This window comes from Bufo gargarizans, chromosome 6, assembly GCF_014858855.1.
Source record: "Bufo gargarizans isolate SCDJY-AF-19 chromosome 6, ASM1485885v1, whole genome shotgun sequence".
Lineage (NCBI taxonomy): Eukaryota > Metazoa > Chordata > Amphibia > Anura > Bufonidae > Bufo > Bufo gargarizans.
Genome location: NC_058085.1, coordinates 339059101 through 339073599, shown reverse-complemented (window position 1 = coordinate 339073599; position 14499 = coordinate 339059101). Strand labels below are relative to the sequence as shown.

At 53.6% G+C, this 14499-nt stretch overlaps 1 protein-coding gene across 1 annotated transcript in view; it reads left to right on the top strand.

Moving 5' to 3' along the window:
* LOC122942364 (transmembrane protease serine 3-like) overlaps positions 1 to 14248 on the top strand; it is a 46903-nt gene extending 32655 nt beyond the window's left edge. The window contains exons 13-14 of the mRNA XM_044299937.1: positions 13908 to 14060; positions 14197 to 14248. Coding sequence (XP_044155872.1) covers positions 13908 to 14060; positions 14197 to 14217 — 174 coding nt within the window. The 3' untranslated portion in view covers positions 14218 to 14248. The remainder of the gene's footprint in view (positions 1 to 13907; positions 14061 to 14196) is intronic.
* Positions 14249 to 14499: the final 251 nt, after the last annotated feature.

The following is a 14499-nucleotide window of genomic DNA, read 5'->3' as shown; positions in this document are numbered from 1 at the left end:
CCTGCCTCCATATAAAAGCAGGGGGGGGAACTAATGTGCAAGTCATCATGTGAGGGGGGCAATTCATGGAAATATTCACACCCACTGAAACCCCGCACCATTGATTTCTGCACTCTGCGCATGCGCTGTGAAGCCGGGTGTATGTGATCCAGCTTCATCTGTGCCCTGCGCCTGTGCTGGGAGGCAGCAGAGATACTTGTTGAGCCGACAGCCCGCGCAGCAAGACTCAGCGGCGCATGCGCAGGATTTCAGGAGCGCCTCCACTGACGTCAGGTCTCACAGATAACCTGTCGGCTGAAGAGTTAATGCAGATTACTGTATGTTCCCCACAGCAGAGGGGTCCGTACCCGGAGGGTGAGGGGAACACGTGCTCAAAACTCTGAATATTAGTCAGAAGCACTGAAATCGCCGTGAGTGGATGTTTATAACCTGAGTGAGGTCATCGTTCTTCGCGTTCCGGACATGCAGCCGGCGAGGGCCTTTTTTTTACGCAATCCCGGCATATCTTCGTACCGACCAGTCAGACTAACCGCTGTTAGGCGGCGGTTACACGGCGTCATGTGGTGCACAACAACAAGTGGCGCGAATGTATTAGAGCTGGGATTTGGGATGTCGCAGGTGAATTGCGAGTCGCGAGACGTTCAACCTGCGACACAAAATCCACCAAGTCTGGTTTTCTTTACGACAGTGGTGTCGCGGCATGTCGCATTGTGGCGCCATTGACTAGCACTACAAGACATGTGACCGTGTCCGTATGCGGTCTATCTGTTCTATGCGTTCTGATGTTGGTATTGGCCGCCATACCTAGGGGCGCCATTGTGCGGATCAGCGTACGTTTCCCCTTTTTTGTTTCTTTTCTATAACGAATGAGGGAGGGTCTCCCGCCATATTGTGCTCACAGGACGTCTATCTACTTGACTTGCTGCTCCCTGGACGGTTTCTTGCAGCTAATAGACAAACACCGTTAACTAAGAGCCATGATTATCCTCCCGCCGGGTCGTCTCCGGCTTCGCATGGACGTCTTTAATGTTGTCGCTGTGCCTTAAACGGATGTAGACTGGGACGGACTGGGAGCTTAAAGTGGACTTGGAAAAAAATCTAAAAGTGGCCTCATGTTGTAGGCGGGTCCAAATAGACAGAAGGTGGAGCAACAGAGGTAGGCGGGGTCTGCAATACTGTTCTGCAGCACAAAATACCGCCCCAGCAGAACCAAATGCACAGCACAATGCAAAATACTGCAGTCGCCTGCGCAGCACTCAACTCTGTCACCGCCCTGAGAATGGAAATACAGATGAATGCAGGAGGGCCCCGGGGTAAAAGGACCATACGATCCTAGCAATAATTAATGTCGAGAGCATCCGACCGGTGGTGTAAGGAGGGCTTGGGTGGCCCCATGGGCATCGGCCCACCGGGAGGTTTCCCTGTAGGGTCTATGGTCAGTCCGGCCCTGGATGTATATACAGTCTATATGTCATAAGATAGTTATTAATGTCCCTTTATTGTCCCCTGATGAACCTGCAGTATTGGGGAAACGCTTTGGAGACCCCACGACCCCATGTAACAGGACCTCCTGCTCCTCAGTGGGACTTTTACACCTTCACTGGTGGTGGCTCCTTTTTTCTATATATCACTAATAAATGTGGCGATTTCTGTACTTATGACTAATATTCTCGGAGTTTTGCCCAAGTGTTCCACATACCCTGTATATGGACCCTTGTGTATGGAGTTGGATCCCTGTGTATGGACCCCTGTGTATGGAGTTGGACCCCTGTGTATGGAGTTGGACCTCTGTGTATGGACCCCTGTGTATGGACCCTTGTGTATGGAGTTGGACCCCTGTGTATGGACCCCTGTGTATGGACCCCTGAGTATGGAGTATGGACCCCTGAGTATGGAGTATGGATCCCTGAGTATGGAGTATGGACCCCTGAGTATGGAGTATGGACCCCTGAGTATGGAGTATGGACCCCCGAGTATGGAGTATGGACCCCTGAGTATGGAGTATGGACCCCTGAGTATGGAGTATGGACCCCTGTGTATGGAGTTTGACCTCTGTGTATGGACCCCTGTGTATGGACCCCCTGTGTATGGAGTTGGACCCACTGTGTATGGCGTTGGACCCCTGTGTATGGACCCCTGTGTATGGACCCCTGTGTAGGGACCCTTGTGTAGGGACCCCTGTGTATGGAGTTGGACCCCTGTGTATGGAGTTGGACCCCTGTGTATGGAGTTGGACCCCTGTGTATGGAGTTGGACCCCTGTGTATGGAGTTGGACCCCTGTGTATGGACCCCTGTGTATGGAGTTGGACCCCTGTGTATGGACCCCTGTGTATGGACCCCTGTGTAGGGACCCTTGTGTAGGGACCCCTGTGTATGGAGTTGGACCCCTGTGTATGGAGTTGGACCCCTGTGTATGGAGTTGGACCCCTGTGTATGGACCCCTGTGTATGGACCCCTGTGTAGGGACCCCTGTGTAGGGACCCTTGTGTAGGGACCCCTGTGTATGGAGTTGGACCCCTGTGTATGGAGTTGGACCCTTGTGTATGGAGTTGGACCCCTGTGTATGGAGTTGGACCCCTGTGTATGGAGTTGGACCCCTGTGTATGGACCCCTGTGTATGGACCCCTGTGTAGGGACCCCTGTGTAGGGACCCTTGTGTAGGGACCCCTGTGTATGGAGTTGGACCCCTGTGTATGGAGTTGGACCCCTGTGTATGGAGTTGGACCCCTGTGTATGGAGTTGGACCCCTGTGTATGGAGTTTGACCTCTGTGTATGGACCCCTGTGTATGGAGTTGGACCCCTGTGTATGGAGTTGGACCCCTGTGTATGGAGTTGGACCCCTGTGTATGGACCCCTGTGTATGGAGTATGGACCCCTGAGTATGGAGTATGGACCCCTGTGTATGGACCCCGGAGTATGGAGTATGGACCCCTGTGTATGGAGTTGGACCCCTGTGTATGGACCCCTGTGTATGGAGTATGGACCCCTGAGTATGGAGTATGGACCCCTGTGTATGGACCCCTGAGTATGGAGTATGGACCCCTGTGTATGGAGTTTGACCTCTGTGTATGGACCCCTGTGTATGGACCCTTGTGTATGGAGTTGGACCCCTGAGTATGGACCCCTGAGTATGGAGTATGGACCCCTGAGTATGGAGTATGGACCCCTGAGTATGGAGTATGGACCCCTGAGTATGGAGTATGGACCCCTGTGTATGGAGTTTGACCTCTGTATATGGACCCCTGTGTATGGACCCCCTGTGTATGGAGTTGGACCCCCTGTGTATGGCGTTGGACCCCTGTGTATGGACCCCTGTGTATGGACCCCTGTGTATGGACCCCTGTGTAGGGACCCTTGTGTAGGGACCCCTGTGTATGGAGTTGGACCCCTGTGTATGGACCCCTGAGTATGGAGTATGGACCCCTGTGTATGGAGTTGGACCCCTGTGTATGGAGTTGGACCTCTGTGTATGGACCCCTGTGTATGGACCCTTGTGTATGGAGTTGGACCCCTGTGTATGGACCCCTGAGTATGGAGTATGGATCCCTGAGTATGGAGTATGGACCCCTGAGTATGGAGTATGGACCCCTGAGTATGGAGTATGGACCCCTGAGTATGGAGTATGGACCCTGAGTATGGAGTATGGACCCCTGAGTATGGAGTATGGACCCCTGAGTATGGAGTATGGACCCCTGTGTATGGAGTTTGACCTCTGTGTATGGACCCCTGTGTATGGACCCCCTGTGTATGGAGTTGGACCCACTGTGTATGGCGTTGGACCCCTGTGTATGGACCCCTGTGTAGGGACCCTTGTGTAGGGACCCCTGTGTATGGAGTTGGACCCCTGTGTATGGAGTTGGACCCCTGTGTATGGAGTTGGACCCCTGTGTATGGAGTTGGACCCCTGTGTATGGAGTTGGACCCCTGTGTATGGACCCCTGTGTATGGAGTTGGACCCCTGTGTATGGACCCCTGTGTATGGACCCCTGTGTAGGGACCCTTGTGTAGGGACCCCTGTGTATGGAGTTGGACCCCTGTGTATGGAGTTGGACCCCTGTGTATGGAGTTGGACCCCTGTGTATGGAGTTGGACCCCTGTGTATGGACCCCTGTGTATGGAGTTGGACCCCTGTGTAGGGACCCCTGTGTATGGACCCCTGTGTAGGGACCCTTGTGTAGGGACCCCTGTGTATGGAGTTGGACCCCTGTGTATGGAGTTGGACCCCTGTGTATGGAGTTGGACCCCTGTGTATGGAGTTTGACCTCTGTGTATGGACCCCTGTGTATGGAGTTGGACCCCTGTGTATGGAGTTGGACCCCTGTGTATGGACCCCTGTGTATGGAGTATGGACCCCTGAGTATGGAGTATGGACCCCTGTGTATGGACCCCTGAGTATGGAGTATGGACCCCTGTGTATGGAGTTGGACCCCTGTGTATGGACCCCTGTGTATGGAGTATGGACCCCTGAGTATGGAGTATGGACCCCTGTGTATGGACCCCTGTGTATGGAGTATGGACCCCTGAGTATGGAGTATGGACCCCTGTGTATGGACCCCTGAGTATGGAGTATGGACCCCTGTGTATGGAGTTTGACCTCTGTGTATGGACCCCTGTGTATGGACCCTTGTGTATGGAGTTGGGACCCCTGTGTATGGACCCCTGAGTATGGAGTATGGACCCCTGAGTATGGAGTATGGACCCCTGAGTATGGAGTATGGACCCCTGAGTATGGAGTATGGACCCCTGTGTATGGAGTTTGACCTCTGTATATGGACCCCTGTGTATGGACCCCCTGTGTATGGAGTTGGACCCCCTGTGTATGGCGTTGGACCCCTGTGTATGGACCCCTGTGTATGGACCCCTATGTATGGACCCCTGTGTATGGACCCCTGTGTAGGGACCCCTGTGTATGGAGTTGGACCCCTGTGTATGGAGTTGGACCCCTGTGTATGGAGTTGGACCCCTGTGTATGGACCCCTGTGTATGGAGTTGGACCCCTGTGTATGGACCCCTGTGTAGGGACCCTTGTGTAGGGACCCTGTGTATGGAGTTGGACCCCTGTGTATGGAGTTGGACCCCTGTGTATGGAGTTGGACCCCTGTGTATGGAGTTGGACCCCTGTGTATGGAGTTGGACCCCTGTGTATGGAGTTGGACCCCTGTGTATGGAGTTGGACCCCTGTGTATGGACCCCTGTGTATGGAGTTGGACCCCTGTGTAGGGACCCCTGTGTATGGACCCCTGTGTAGGGACCCTTGTGTAGGGACCCCTGTGTATGGAGTTGGACCCCTGTGTATGGAGTTGGACCCCTGTGTATGGAGTTTGACCTCTGTGTATGGACCCCTGTGTATGGAGTTGGACCCCTGTGTATGGAGTTGGACCCCTGTGTATGGACCCCTGTGTATGGAGTATGGACCCCTGAGTATGGAGTATGGACCCCTGTGTATGGACCCCTGAGTATGGAGTATGGACCCCTGTGTATGGAGTTGGACCCCTGTGTATGGACCCCTGTGTATGGAGTATGGACCCCTGAGTATGGAGTATGGACCCCTGTGTATGGACCCCTGTGTATGGAGTATGGACCCCTGAGTATGGAGTATGGACCCCTGTGTATGGACCCCTGAGTATGGAGTATGGACCCCTGTGTATGGAGTTTGACCTCTGTGTATGGACCCCTGTGTATGGACCCTTGTGTATGGAGTTGGACCCCTGTGTATGGACCCCTGAGTATGGAGTATGGACCCCTGAGTATGGAGTATGGACCCCTGAGTATGGAGTATGGACCCCTGAGTATGGAGTATGGACCCCTGTGTATGGAGTTTGACCTCTGTATATGGACCCCTGTGTATGGACCCCCTGTGTATGGAGTTGGACCCCCTGTGTATGGCGTTGGACCCCTGTGTATGGACCCCTGTGTATGGACCCCTGTGTATGGACCCCTGTGTAGGGACCCTTGTGTAGGGACCCCTGTGTATGGAGTTGGACCCCTGTGTATGGAGTTGGACCCCTGTGTATGGAGTTGGACCCCTGTGTATGGAGTTGGACCCCTGTGTATGGACCCCTGTGTATGGACCCCTGTGTATGGAGTTGGACCCCTGTGTATGGACCCCTGTGTATGGACCCCTGTGTATGGACCCCTGTGTATGGAGTTGGACCCCTGTGTATGGAGTTGGACCCCTGTGTATGGAGTTGGACCCCTGTGTATGGACCCCTGTGTATGGACCCCTGTGTATGGACCCCTGTGTATGGAGTTGGACCCCTGTGTATGGAGTTGGACCCCTGTGTATGGAGTTGGACCCCTGTGTATGGAGTTGGACCCCTGTGTATGGACCCCTGTGTATGGACCCCTGTGTATGGACCCCTGTGTATGGAGTTGGACCCCTGTGTATGGAGTTGGACCCCTGTGTATGGAGTTTGACCTCTGTGTATGGACCCCTGTGTATGGACCCCTGTGTATGGAGTTGGACCCCTGTGTATGGAGTTGGACCCCTGTGTAGGGACCCCTGAGTATGGAGTATGGACCCCTGTGTATGGAGTTGGACCCCTGTGTATGGAGTATGGACCCCTGTGTATGGAGTATGGACCCCTGTGTATGGACCCCTGAGTATGGAGTATGGACCCCTGTGTATGGACCCCTGTGTATGGAGTATGGACCCCTGTGTATGGAGTTGGACCCCTGTGTATGGAGTTGGACCCCTGTGTATGGAGTTGGACCCCTGTGTATGGAGTTTGACCTCTGTGTATGGACCCCTGTGTATGGACCTTTGTGTATGGAGTTGGACCCCTGTGTATGGACCCCTGAGTATGGAGTATGGACCCCTGAGTATGGAGTATGGACCCCTGAGTATGGAGTATGGACCCCTGAGTATGGAGTATGGACCCCTGAGTATGGAGTATGGACCCCTGAGTATGGAGTATGGACCCCTGTGTATGGAGTTTGACCTCTGTATATGGACCCCTGTGTATGGACCCCCTGTGTATGGAGTTGGACCCCCTGTGTATGGCGTTGGACCCCTGTGTATGGACCCCTGTGTATGGACCCCTGTGTAGGGACCCCTGTGTAGGGACCCTTGTGTAGGGACCCCTGTGTATGGAGTTGGACCCCTGTGTATGGAGTTGGACCCCTGTGTATGGAGTTGGACCCCTGTGTATGGAGTTGGACCCCTGTGTATGGAGTTTGACCTCTGTGTATGGAGTTGGACCCCTGTGTATGGACCCCTGTGTATGGAGTTGGACCCCTGTGTATGGAGTTGGACCTCTGTGTATGGAGTTGGACCCCTGTGTATGGAGTTGGACCCCTGTGTATGGAGTTGGACCCCTGTGTATGGAGTTGGACCCCTGTGTATGGAGTTGGACCCCTGTGTATGGACCCGGACCCCTGTGTATGGAGTTGGACCCCTGTGTATGGAGTTGGACCCCTGTGTATGGAGTTGGACCCCTGTGTATGGAGTTGGACCCCTGTGTATGGACCCGGACCCCTGTGTATGGAGTTGGACCCCTGTGTATGGAGTTTGGAGTTTGACCCCTGTGTATGGAGTTTGACCTCTGTGTATGGACCCCTGTGTATGGAGTTGGACCCCTGTGTATGGACCCCTGTGTATGGAGTTGGACCCCTGTGTATGGAGTTAGACCCCTGTGTATGGACCCCTGTGTATGCAGTTGGACCCCTGTGTATGGAGTTGGACCCCTGTGTATGGACCCCTGTGTATGGACCCCTGTGTATGGACCCCTGTGTAGGGACCCCTGTGTAGGGACCCCTGTGTATGGAGTTGGACCCCTGTGTATGGAGTTGGACCCCTGTGTAGGGACCCCTGTGTAGGGACCCCTGTGTAGGGACCCCTGTGTAGGGACCCCTGTGTATGGACCCCTGTGTATGGACCCCTGAGTATGGAGTATGGACCCCTGTGTATGGACCCCTGTGTATGGAGTATGGACCCCTGTGTATGGAGTTGGACCCCTGTGTATGGAGTTGGACCCCTGTGTATGGAGTTGGACCCCTGTGTATGGAGTTTGACCTCTGTGTATGGACCCCTGTGTATGGACCCTTGTGTATGGAGTTGGACCCCTGTGTATGGACCCCTGAGTATGGAGTATGGACCCCTGAGTATGGAGTATGGACCCCTGAGTATGGAGTATGGACCCCTGAGTATGGAGTATGGACCCCTGAGTATGGAGTATGGACCCCTGAGTATGGAGTATGGACCCCTGTGTATGGAGTTTGACCTCTGTATATGGACCCCTGTGTATGGACCCCCTGTGTATGGAGTTGGACCCCCTGTGTATGGCGTTGGACCCCTGTGTATGGACCCCTGTGTATGGACCCCTGTGTAGGGACCCCTGTGTAGGGACCCTTGTGTAGGGACCCCTGTGTATGGAGTTGGACCCCTGTGTATGGAGTTGGACCCCTGTGTATGGAGTTTGACCTCTGTGTATGGAGTTGGACCCCTGTGTATGGAGTTGGACCTCTGTGTATGGAGTTGGACCCCTGTGTATGGAGTTGGACCCCTGTGTATGGAGTTGGACCCCTGTGTATGGAGTTGGACCCCTGTGTATGGAGTTGGACCCCTGTGTATGGAGTTGGACCCCTGTGTATGGAGTTGGACCCCTGTGTATGGAGTTGGACCCCTGTGTATGGACCCGGACCCCTGTGTATGGACCCGGACCCCTGTGTATGGAGTTGGACCCCTGTGTATGGAGTTGGACCCCTGTGTATGGAGTTGGACCCCTGTGTATGGAGTTGGACCCCTGTGTATGGAGTTGGACCCCTGTGTATGGAGTTGGACCCCTGTGTATGGAGTTTGGAGTTTGACCCCTGTGTATGGAGTTTGACCTCTGTGTATGGACCCCTGTGTATGGAGTTTGACCTCTGTGTATGGACCCCTGTGTATGGAGTTGGACCCCTGTGTATGGACCCCTGTGTATGGAGTTGGACCCCTGTGTATGGAGTTAGACCCCTGTGTATGGACCCCTGTGTATGCAGTTGGACCCCTGTGTATGGAGTTGGACCCCTGTGTATGGACCCCTGAGTATGGACCCCTGTGTAGGGACCCTGTGTAGGGACCCCTGTGTATGGAGTTGGACCCCTGTGTATGGAGTTGGACCCCTGTGTAGGGACCCCTGTGTAGGGACCCCTGTGTAGGGACCCCTGTGTATGGACCCCTGTGTATTGAGTTGGACCCCTGTGTAGGGACCCCTGTGTATGGACCCCTGTGTATGGACCCCTGTGTAGGGACCCCTGTGTATGGACCCCTGTGTATGGAGTTGGACCCCTGTGTATGGACCCCTGTGTAGGGACCCCTGTGTATGGAGTTGGACCCCTGTGTATGGAGTTGGACCCCTGTGTATGGATCCCTGTGTATGGAGTTGGACCCCTGTGTATGGAGTTGGACCCCTGTGTATGGACCCCTGTGTATGGACCCCTGTGTATGGAGTTGGACCCCTGTGTATGGACCCCTGTGTATGGAGTTGGACCCCTGTGTATGGAGTTGGACCCCTGTGTATGGAGTTGGACCCCTGTGTATGGACCCCTGTGTATGGAGTTGGACCCCTGTGTATGGACCCCTGTGTATGGAGTTGGACCCCTGTGTATGGACCCCTGTGTATGGAGTTGGACCCCTGTGTATGGAGTTGGACCCCTGTGTATGGACCCCTGTGTATGGACCCCTGTGTAGGGACCCCTCTGTATGGACCCCTGTGTATGGACCCCTGTGTATGGACCCCTGTGTCGGGACCCCTGTTTAGGGACCCCTGTGAATGGACCCCTGTGTATGGAGTTGGACCCCTGTGAATGGACCCCTGTGTATGGAGTTGGACCCCTGTGTATGGACCCCTGTGTATGGACCCCTGTGTATTGAGTTGGACCCCTGTGTAGGGACCCCTGTGTAGGGACCCCTGTGTAGGGACCCCTGTGTAGGGACCCCTGTGTAGGGACCCCTGTGTATGGACCCCTGAGTATGGACCCCTGTGTAGGGACCCCTGTGTATGGACCCCTGTGTATGGACCCCTGTGTATGGGCCCCTGTGTATGGAGTTTGACCCCTGTGTATGGACCCCTGTGTAGGGACCCCTGTGTAGGGACCCCTGTGTATGGACCCCTCTGTATGGACCCCTCTGTATGGACCCCTGTGTATGGAGTTTGACCCCTGTGTATGGACCCCTGTGTATGGGCCCCTGTGTATGGAGTTTGACCCCTGTGTATGGACCCCTGTGTAGGGACCCCTGTGTAGGGACCCCTGTGTAGGGACCCCTGTGTATGGACCCCTGTGTATGGCACGTATACAATAATCTGCATTTAGGACACATCCGTGTGATATCTGCTGTGAAATAAAATAATGGCATTATTTCAAGGACTGATTCTGCTGACGTTGAACCATCTTTGGAACGTCAATTATGAATCAATGGTTTACAGCGAGGAGACCGAGGAAGGATGAAAGGACCTTAACATGTAGAGCTTGGGAGAAAGACGAGACGGAGGGGAGATGAGAGAAACTGCTAAATACATAAAGGGAATCAACAAGGTAAAAGAGGAGAGAAGATTTACAAGAAGAAAAACTGCTACAAGAGGACATAGTGTTACATTAGAGGGGCAAAGGGTTAACAGTAATATCAGGAAGTATTACTTTACTGAGAGTAGTGGATGCATGGAATAGCCTTCCTGCAGAAGTGGTAGCTGCAAATACAGTGGAGGAGGTTAAGCATGCATGGGATAGGCATAAGGCCATCCTTCATATAAGATAGGGCCAGGGGCTATCCATAGTATTCCGTATATTGGGCAGACTAGATGGGCCAAATGGTTCTTATCTGCCGACACATTCTATGTTTCTATGTTCAGATTTTGCAGCAGATTTGCTGGCCCTGTGTGAACATGGTAAATATGGAGACCTGGACACATTTACCAGTCTAAAAACAACGGTCTGACCACTTCTAGTGGGGACTGTATATCCCAGGACCTCGGAGAGCGGCTCCAGGACTTACAATAACCAGAGACCAAGGTCACCATGAGAGGCCCATAATACTACTATTAGGACCCCTGACGTCAGTCCCTGCGGCCCTGTCACATCTGCTCATTGCCCTCTGGCCATAAACCCTGCAGATAAAATAAGCTTAATCTAAATTGTAAAATCACATTGATTTATAGGTTCAGAGATAAAAAGGATTTCATGTGTCAGGATCTACTTGCTATGTGTAGTCTGGAGCGCTTCCTATAACAGCAGTCTGGAGCGCCCCCTATAACAGCAGTCTGGATGTGTAATCTGGAGCTCCCCCTATAACAGCAGTCTGGATGTGTAATCTGGAGCACCCCATAGAACAGCAGTCTGGATGTGTAGTCTGGAGCGCCCCCTATAACAGCAGTCTGGATGTGTAATCTGGAGCGCCCCCTATAACAGCAGTCTGGATGTGTAATCTGGAGCACCCCATAGAACAGCAGTCTGGATGTGTAATCTGGAGCACCCCATAGAACAGCAGTCTGGATGTGTAGTCTGGAGCGCCCCCTATAACAGCAGTCTGGATGTGTAATCTGGAGCGCCCCCTATAACAGCAGTCTGGATGTGTAATCTGGAGCGCCCCCTATAACAGCAGTCTGGATGTGTAGTCTGGAGCGCCCCCTATAACAGCAGTCTGGATGTGTAATCTGGAGCGCCCCCTATAACAGCAGTCTGGATGTGTAATCTGGAGCACCCCATAGAACAGCAGTCTGGATGTGTAGTCTGGAGCGCCCCCTATAACAGCAGTCTGGATGTGTAATCTGGAGCGCCCCCTATAACAGCAGTCTGGATGTGTAATCTGGAGCACCCCATAGAACAGCAGTCTGGATGTGTAATCTGGAGCGCCCCCTATAACAGCAGTCTGGATGTGTAGTCTGGAGCACCCCCTATAACATCAGTCTAGATGTGTAGTCTGGAGCGCCCCCTATAACAGCAGTCTGGATGTGTAGTCTGGAGCACCCCCTATAACAGCATTTTAGATGGTGAGACTGGAGCCTCCTATAACAGCTGTCTGGATGTGTAGTCTGGAGCGCCCCTATAACAGCAGTCTGGATGTGTAGTCTGGAGCGCCCCCTATAACAGCTGTCTGGATGTGTAGTCTGGAGCCTCCTATAACAGGTGTCTGGATGTGTAGTCTGGAGCGCCCCCTATAACAGCAGTCTGGATGTGTAGTCTGGAGCGCCCCCTATAACAGCAGTCTGGATGTGTAATCTGGAGCGCCCCCTATAACAGCATTTTAGATGGTGAGACTGGAGCCTCCTATAACAGCAGTTTGGATGTGTAGTCTGGAGCGCCCCCTATAACAGCAGTCTGGATGTGTAATCTGGAGCGCCCCCTATAACAGCAGTCTGGATGTATAGTCTGGAGCGCCCCCTATAACAGCTGTCTGGATGTGTAGTCTGGAGCGCCCCCTATAACAGCAGTCTGGATGTGTAGTCTGGAGCGCTCCCTATAACAGCAGTCTGGATGTGTAATCTGGAGCACCCCCTATAACAGCAGTCTGGATGTATAGTCTGGAGCCTCCTATAACAGCAGTCTAGATGTGTAGTCTGGAGCGCCCCCTATAACAGCAGTCTGGAAGTTGGGTCTGGAGCGTCCCCTATAACAGCAGTCTGGATTTTGGGTTTGGAGCGCCCCCTATAACAGCAGTCTGGATGTGTAGTCTGGAGCGCCCCCTATAACAGCAGTCTGGATGTTGGGTCTGGAGCGTCCCCTATAACAGCAGTCTGGATTTTGGGTTTGGAGCGCCCCCTATAACAGCAGTCTGGATGTGTAGTCTGGAGCGCCCCCTATAACAGCAGTCTGGATGTTGGGTCTGGAGCTCCCCCTATAACAGCAGTCTGGATGTTGGGTCTGGAGCTCCCCCTATAACAGCAGTCTGGATGTGTAGTCTGAAGCACCCCCTATAACAGCAGTCTGGATGTTGGGTCTGGAGCCCCCCTATAACAGCAGTCTGGATGTTGGTTCTGGAGCGCCCCCTATAATAGCAGTCTGGATGTTGGGTCTGGAGCCCCCCCTGTAACAGCAGTCTGGATGTTGGGTCTGGAGCCCCCCCTATAACAGCAGTCTGGATGTTGGGTCTGGAGCACCCCCTATAACAGCAGTCTGGATGTGTAGTCTGGAGCACCCCCTATAACAGCAGTCTGGATGTGTAGTCTGGAGCGGCCCCTATAACAGCAGTCTGGAGGTGTAGTCTGGAGCGGCCCCTATAACAGCAGTCTGGATGTATAGTTTGGAGCGCCCCCTATAACAGCAGTCTGGATGTATAGTCTGGAGCGCCCCCGATAACAGCAGTCTGGATGTGTAGTCTGGAGCGCCCCCTAGAACAGCAGTCTGGATGTGGGGTCTGGAGCGGCCCCTAGAACAGCAGTCTGGATGTGTAGTCTGGAGCGCCCCCTATAACAGCAGTCTGGATTTTGGGTTTGGAGCGCCCCCTATAACAGCAGTCTGGATGTGGTGTCTGGAGTGGCCCCTAAAACAGCAGTCGGGATGTATAGTTTGGAGCCCCCCTATAACAGCAGTCTGGATGTATAGTCTGGAGCGCCCCCTATAACAGCAGTCTGGATGTATAGTCTGGAGCCCCCCTATAACAGCAGTCGGGATGTATAGTCTGGAGCCCCCCTATAACAGCAGTCTGGATGTATAGTCTGGAGCGCCCCCTATAACAGCAGTCTGGATGTGGGGTCTGGAGCGGCCCCTAGAACAGCAGTCGGGATGTGGGGTCTGGAGTTGCCCCTAGAACAGCAGTCGGGATGTATAGTCTGGAGCCCCCCTATAACATCAGTCTGGATGTTGGGTCTGGAGCACCCCCTATAACAGCAGTCTGGATGTTGGGTCTGGAGCGCCCCCTATAGCTTAATACATTTTACATGTCTGAACTCATCACCCTTTTATCCTGAGACAATATAATTTACCGCACAGGGGGACAGCGGGGGTCCTCTCGTCTGCCAGGAGGGCGGCTTATGGTGGCAGGTCGGCATCGTCAGCTGGGGAGAAGGTTGTGGGCGACCGAATCGGCCCGGAGTCTACGCCAATCTCACCGCACTTCTGGACTGGGTGTATCACCGGCTTCAGGTGGGTGATAACGTGATTGGCGCCATTGTCACCGGCTGACCAGTATGTATATAGCGGTATGTGGCGTGTGCAGGACGTGTATCACATCCCTATCCTACACCCCCTCCCGTATAACTGGACGTCTTTCTCTTCCCAGACCGACAGCGAGATTCCGTGAGAAAGAAGGCGATCCTCCGGTATTATATTCATAAAATATTATAAAATCATTCCCCGGTCTCTGCGTCTTCTGTTCTCGTGCTCACCGCCATGACAGGGCGTGTGTCATGTATGTGCGGGGCCCTGGTATGTGGGGGGAGGGGCGGAGGCCTCTGTGGGGCTCAGTACCTGTGTGCAGTCATCGTCTCTGCAGCTTAAACAAAAGCCGAGGATCGCTGCAAAGTGTCGCCAAACCTTCCGAAGAATTATTTTGTAGCAATATGTTTACATGGATTTTGATTAG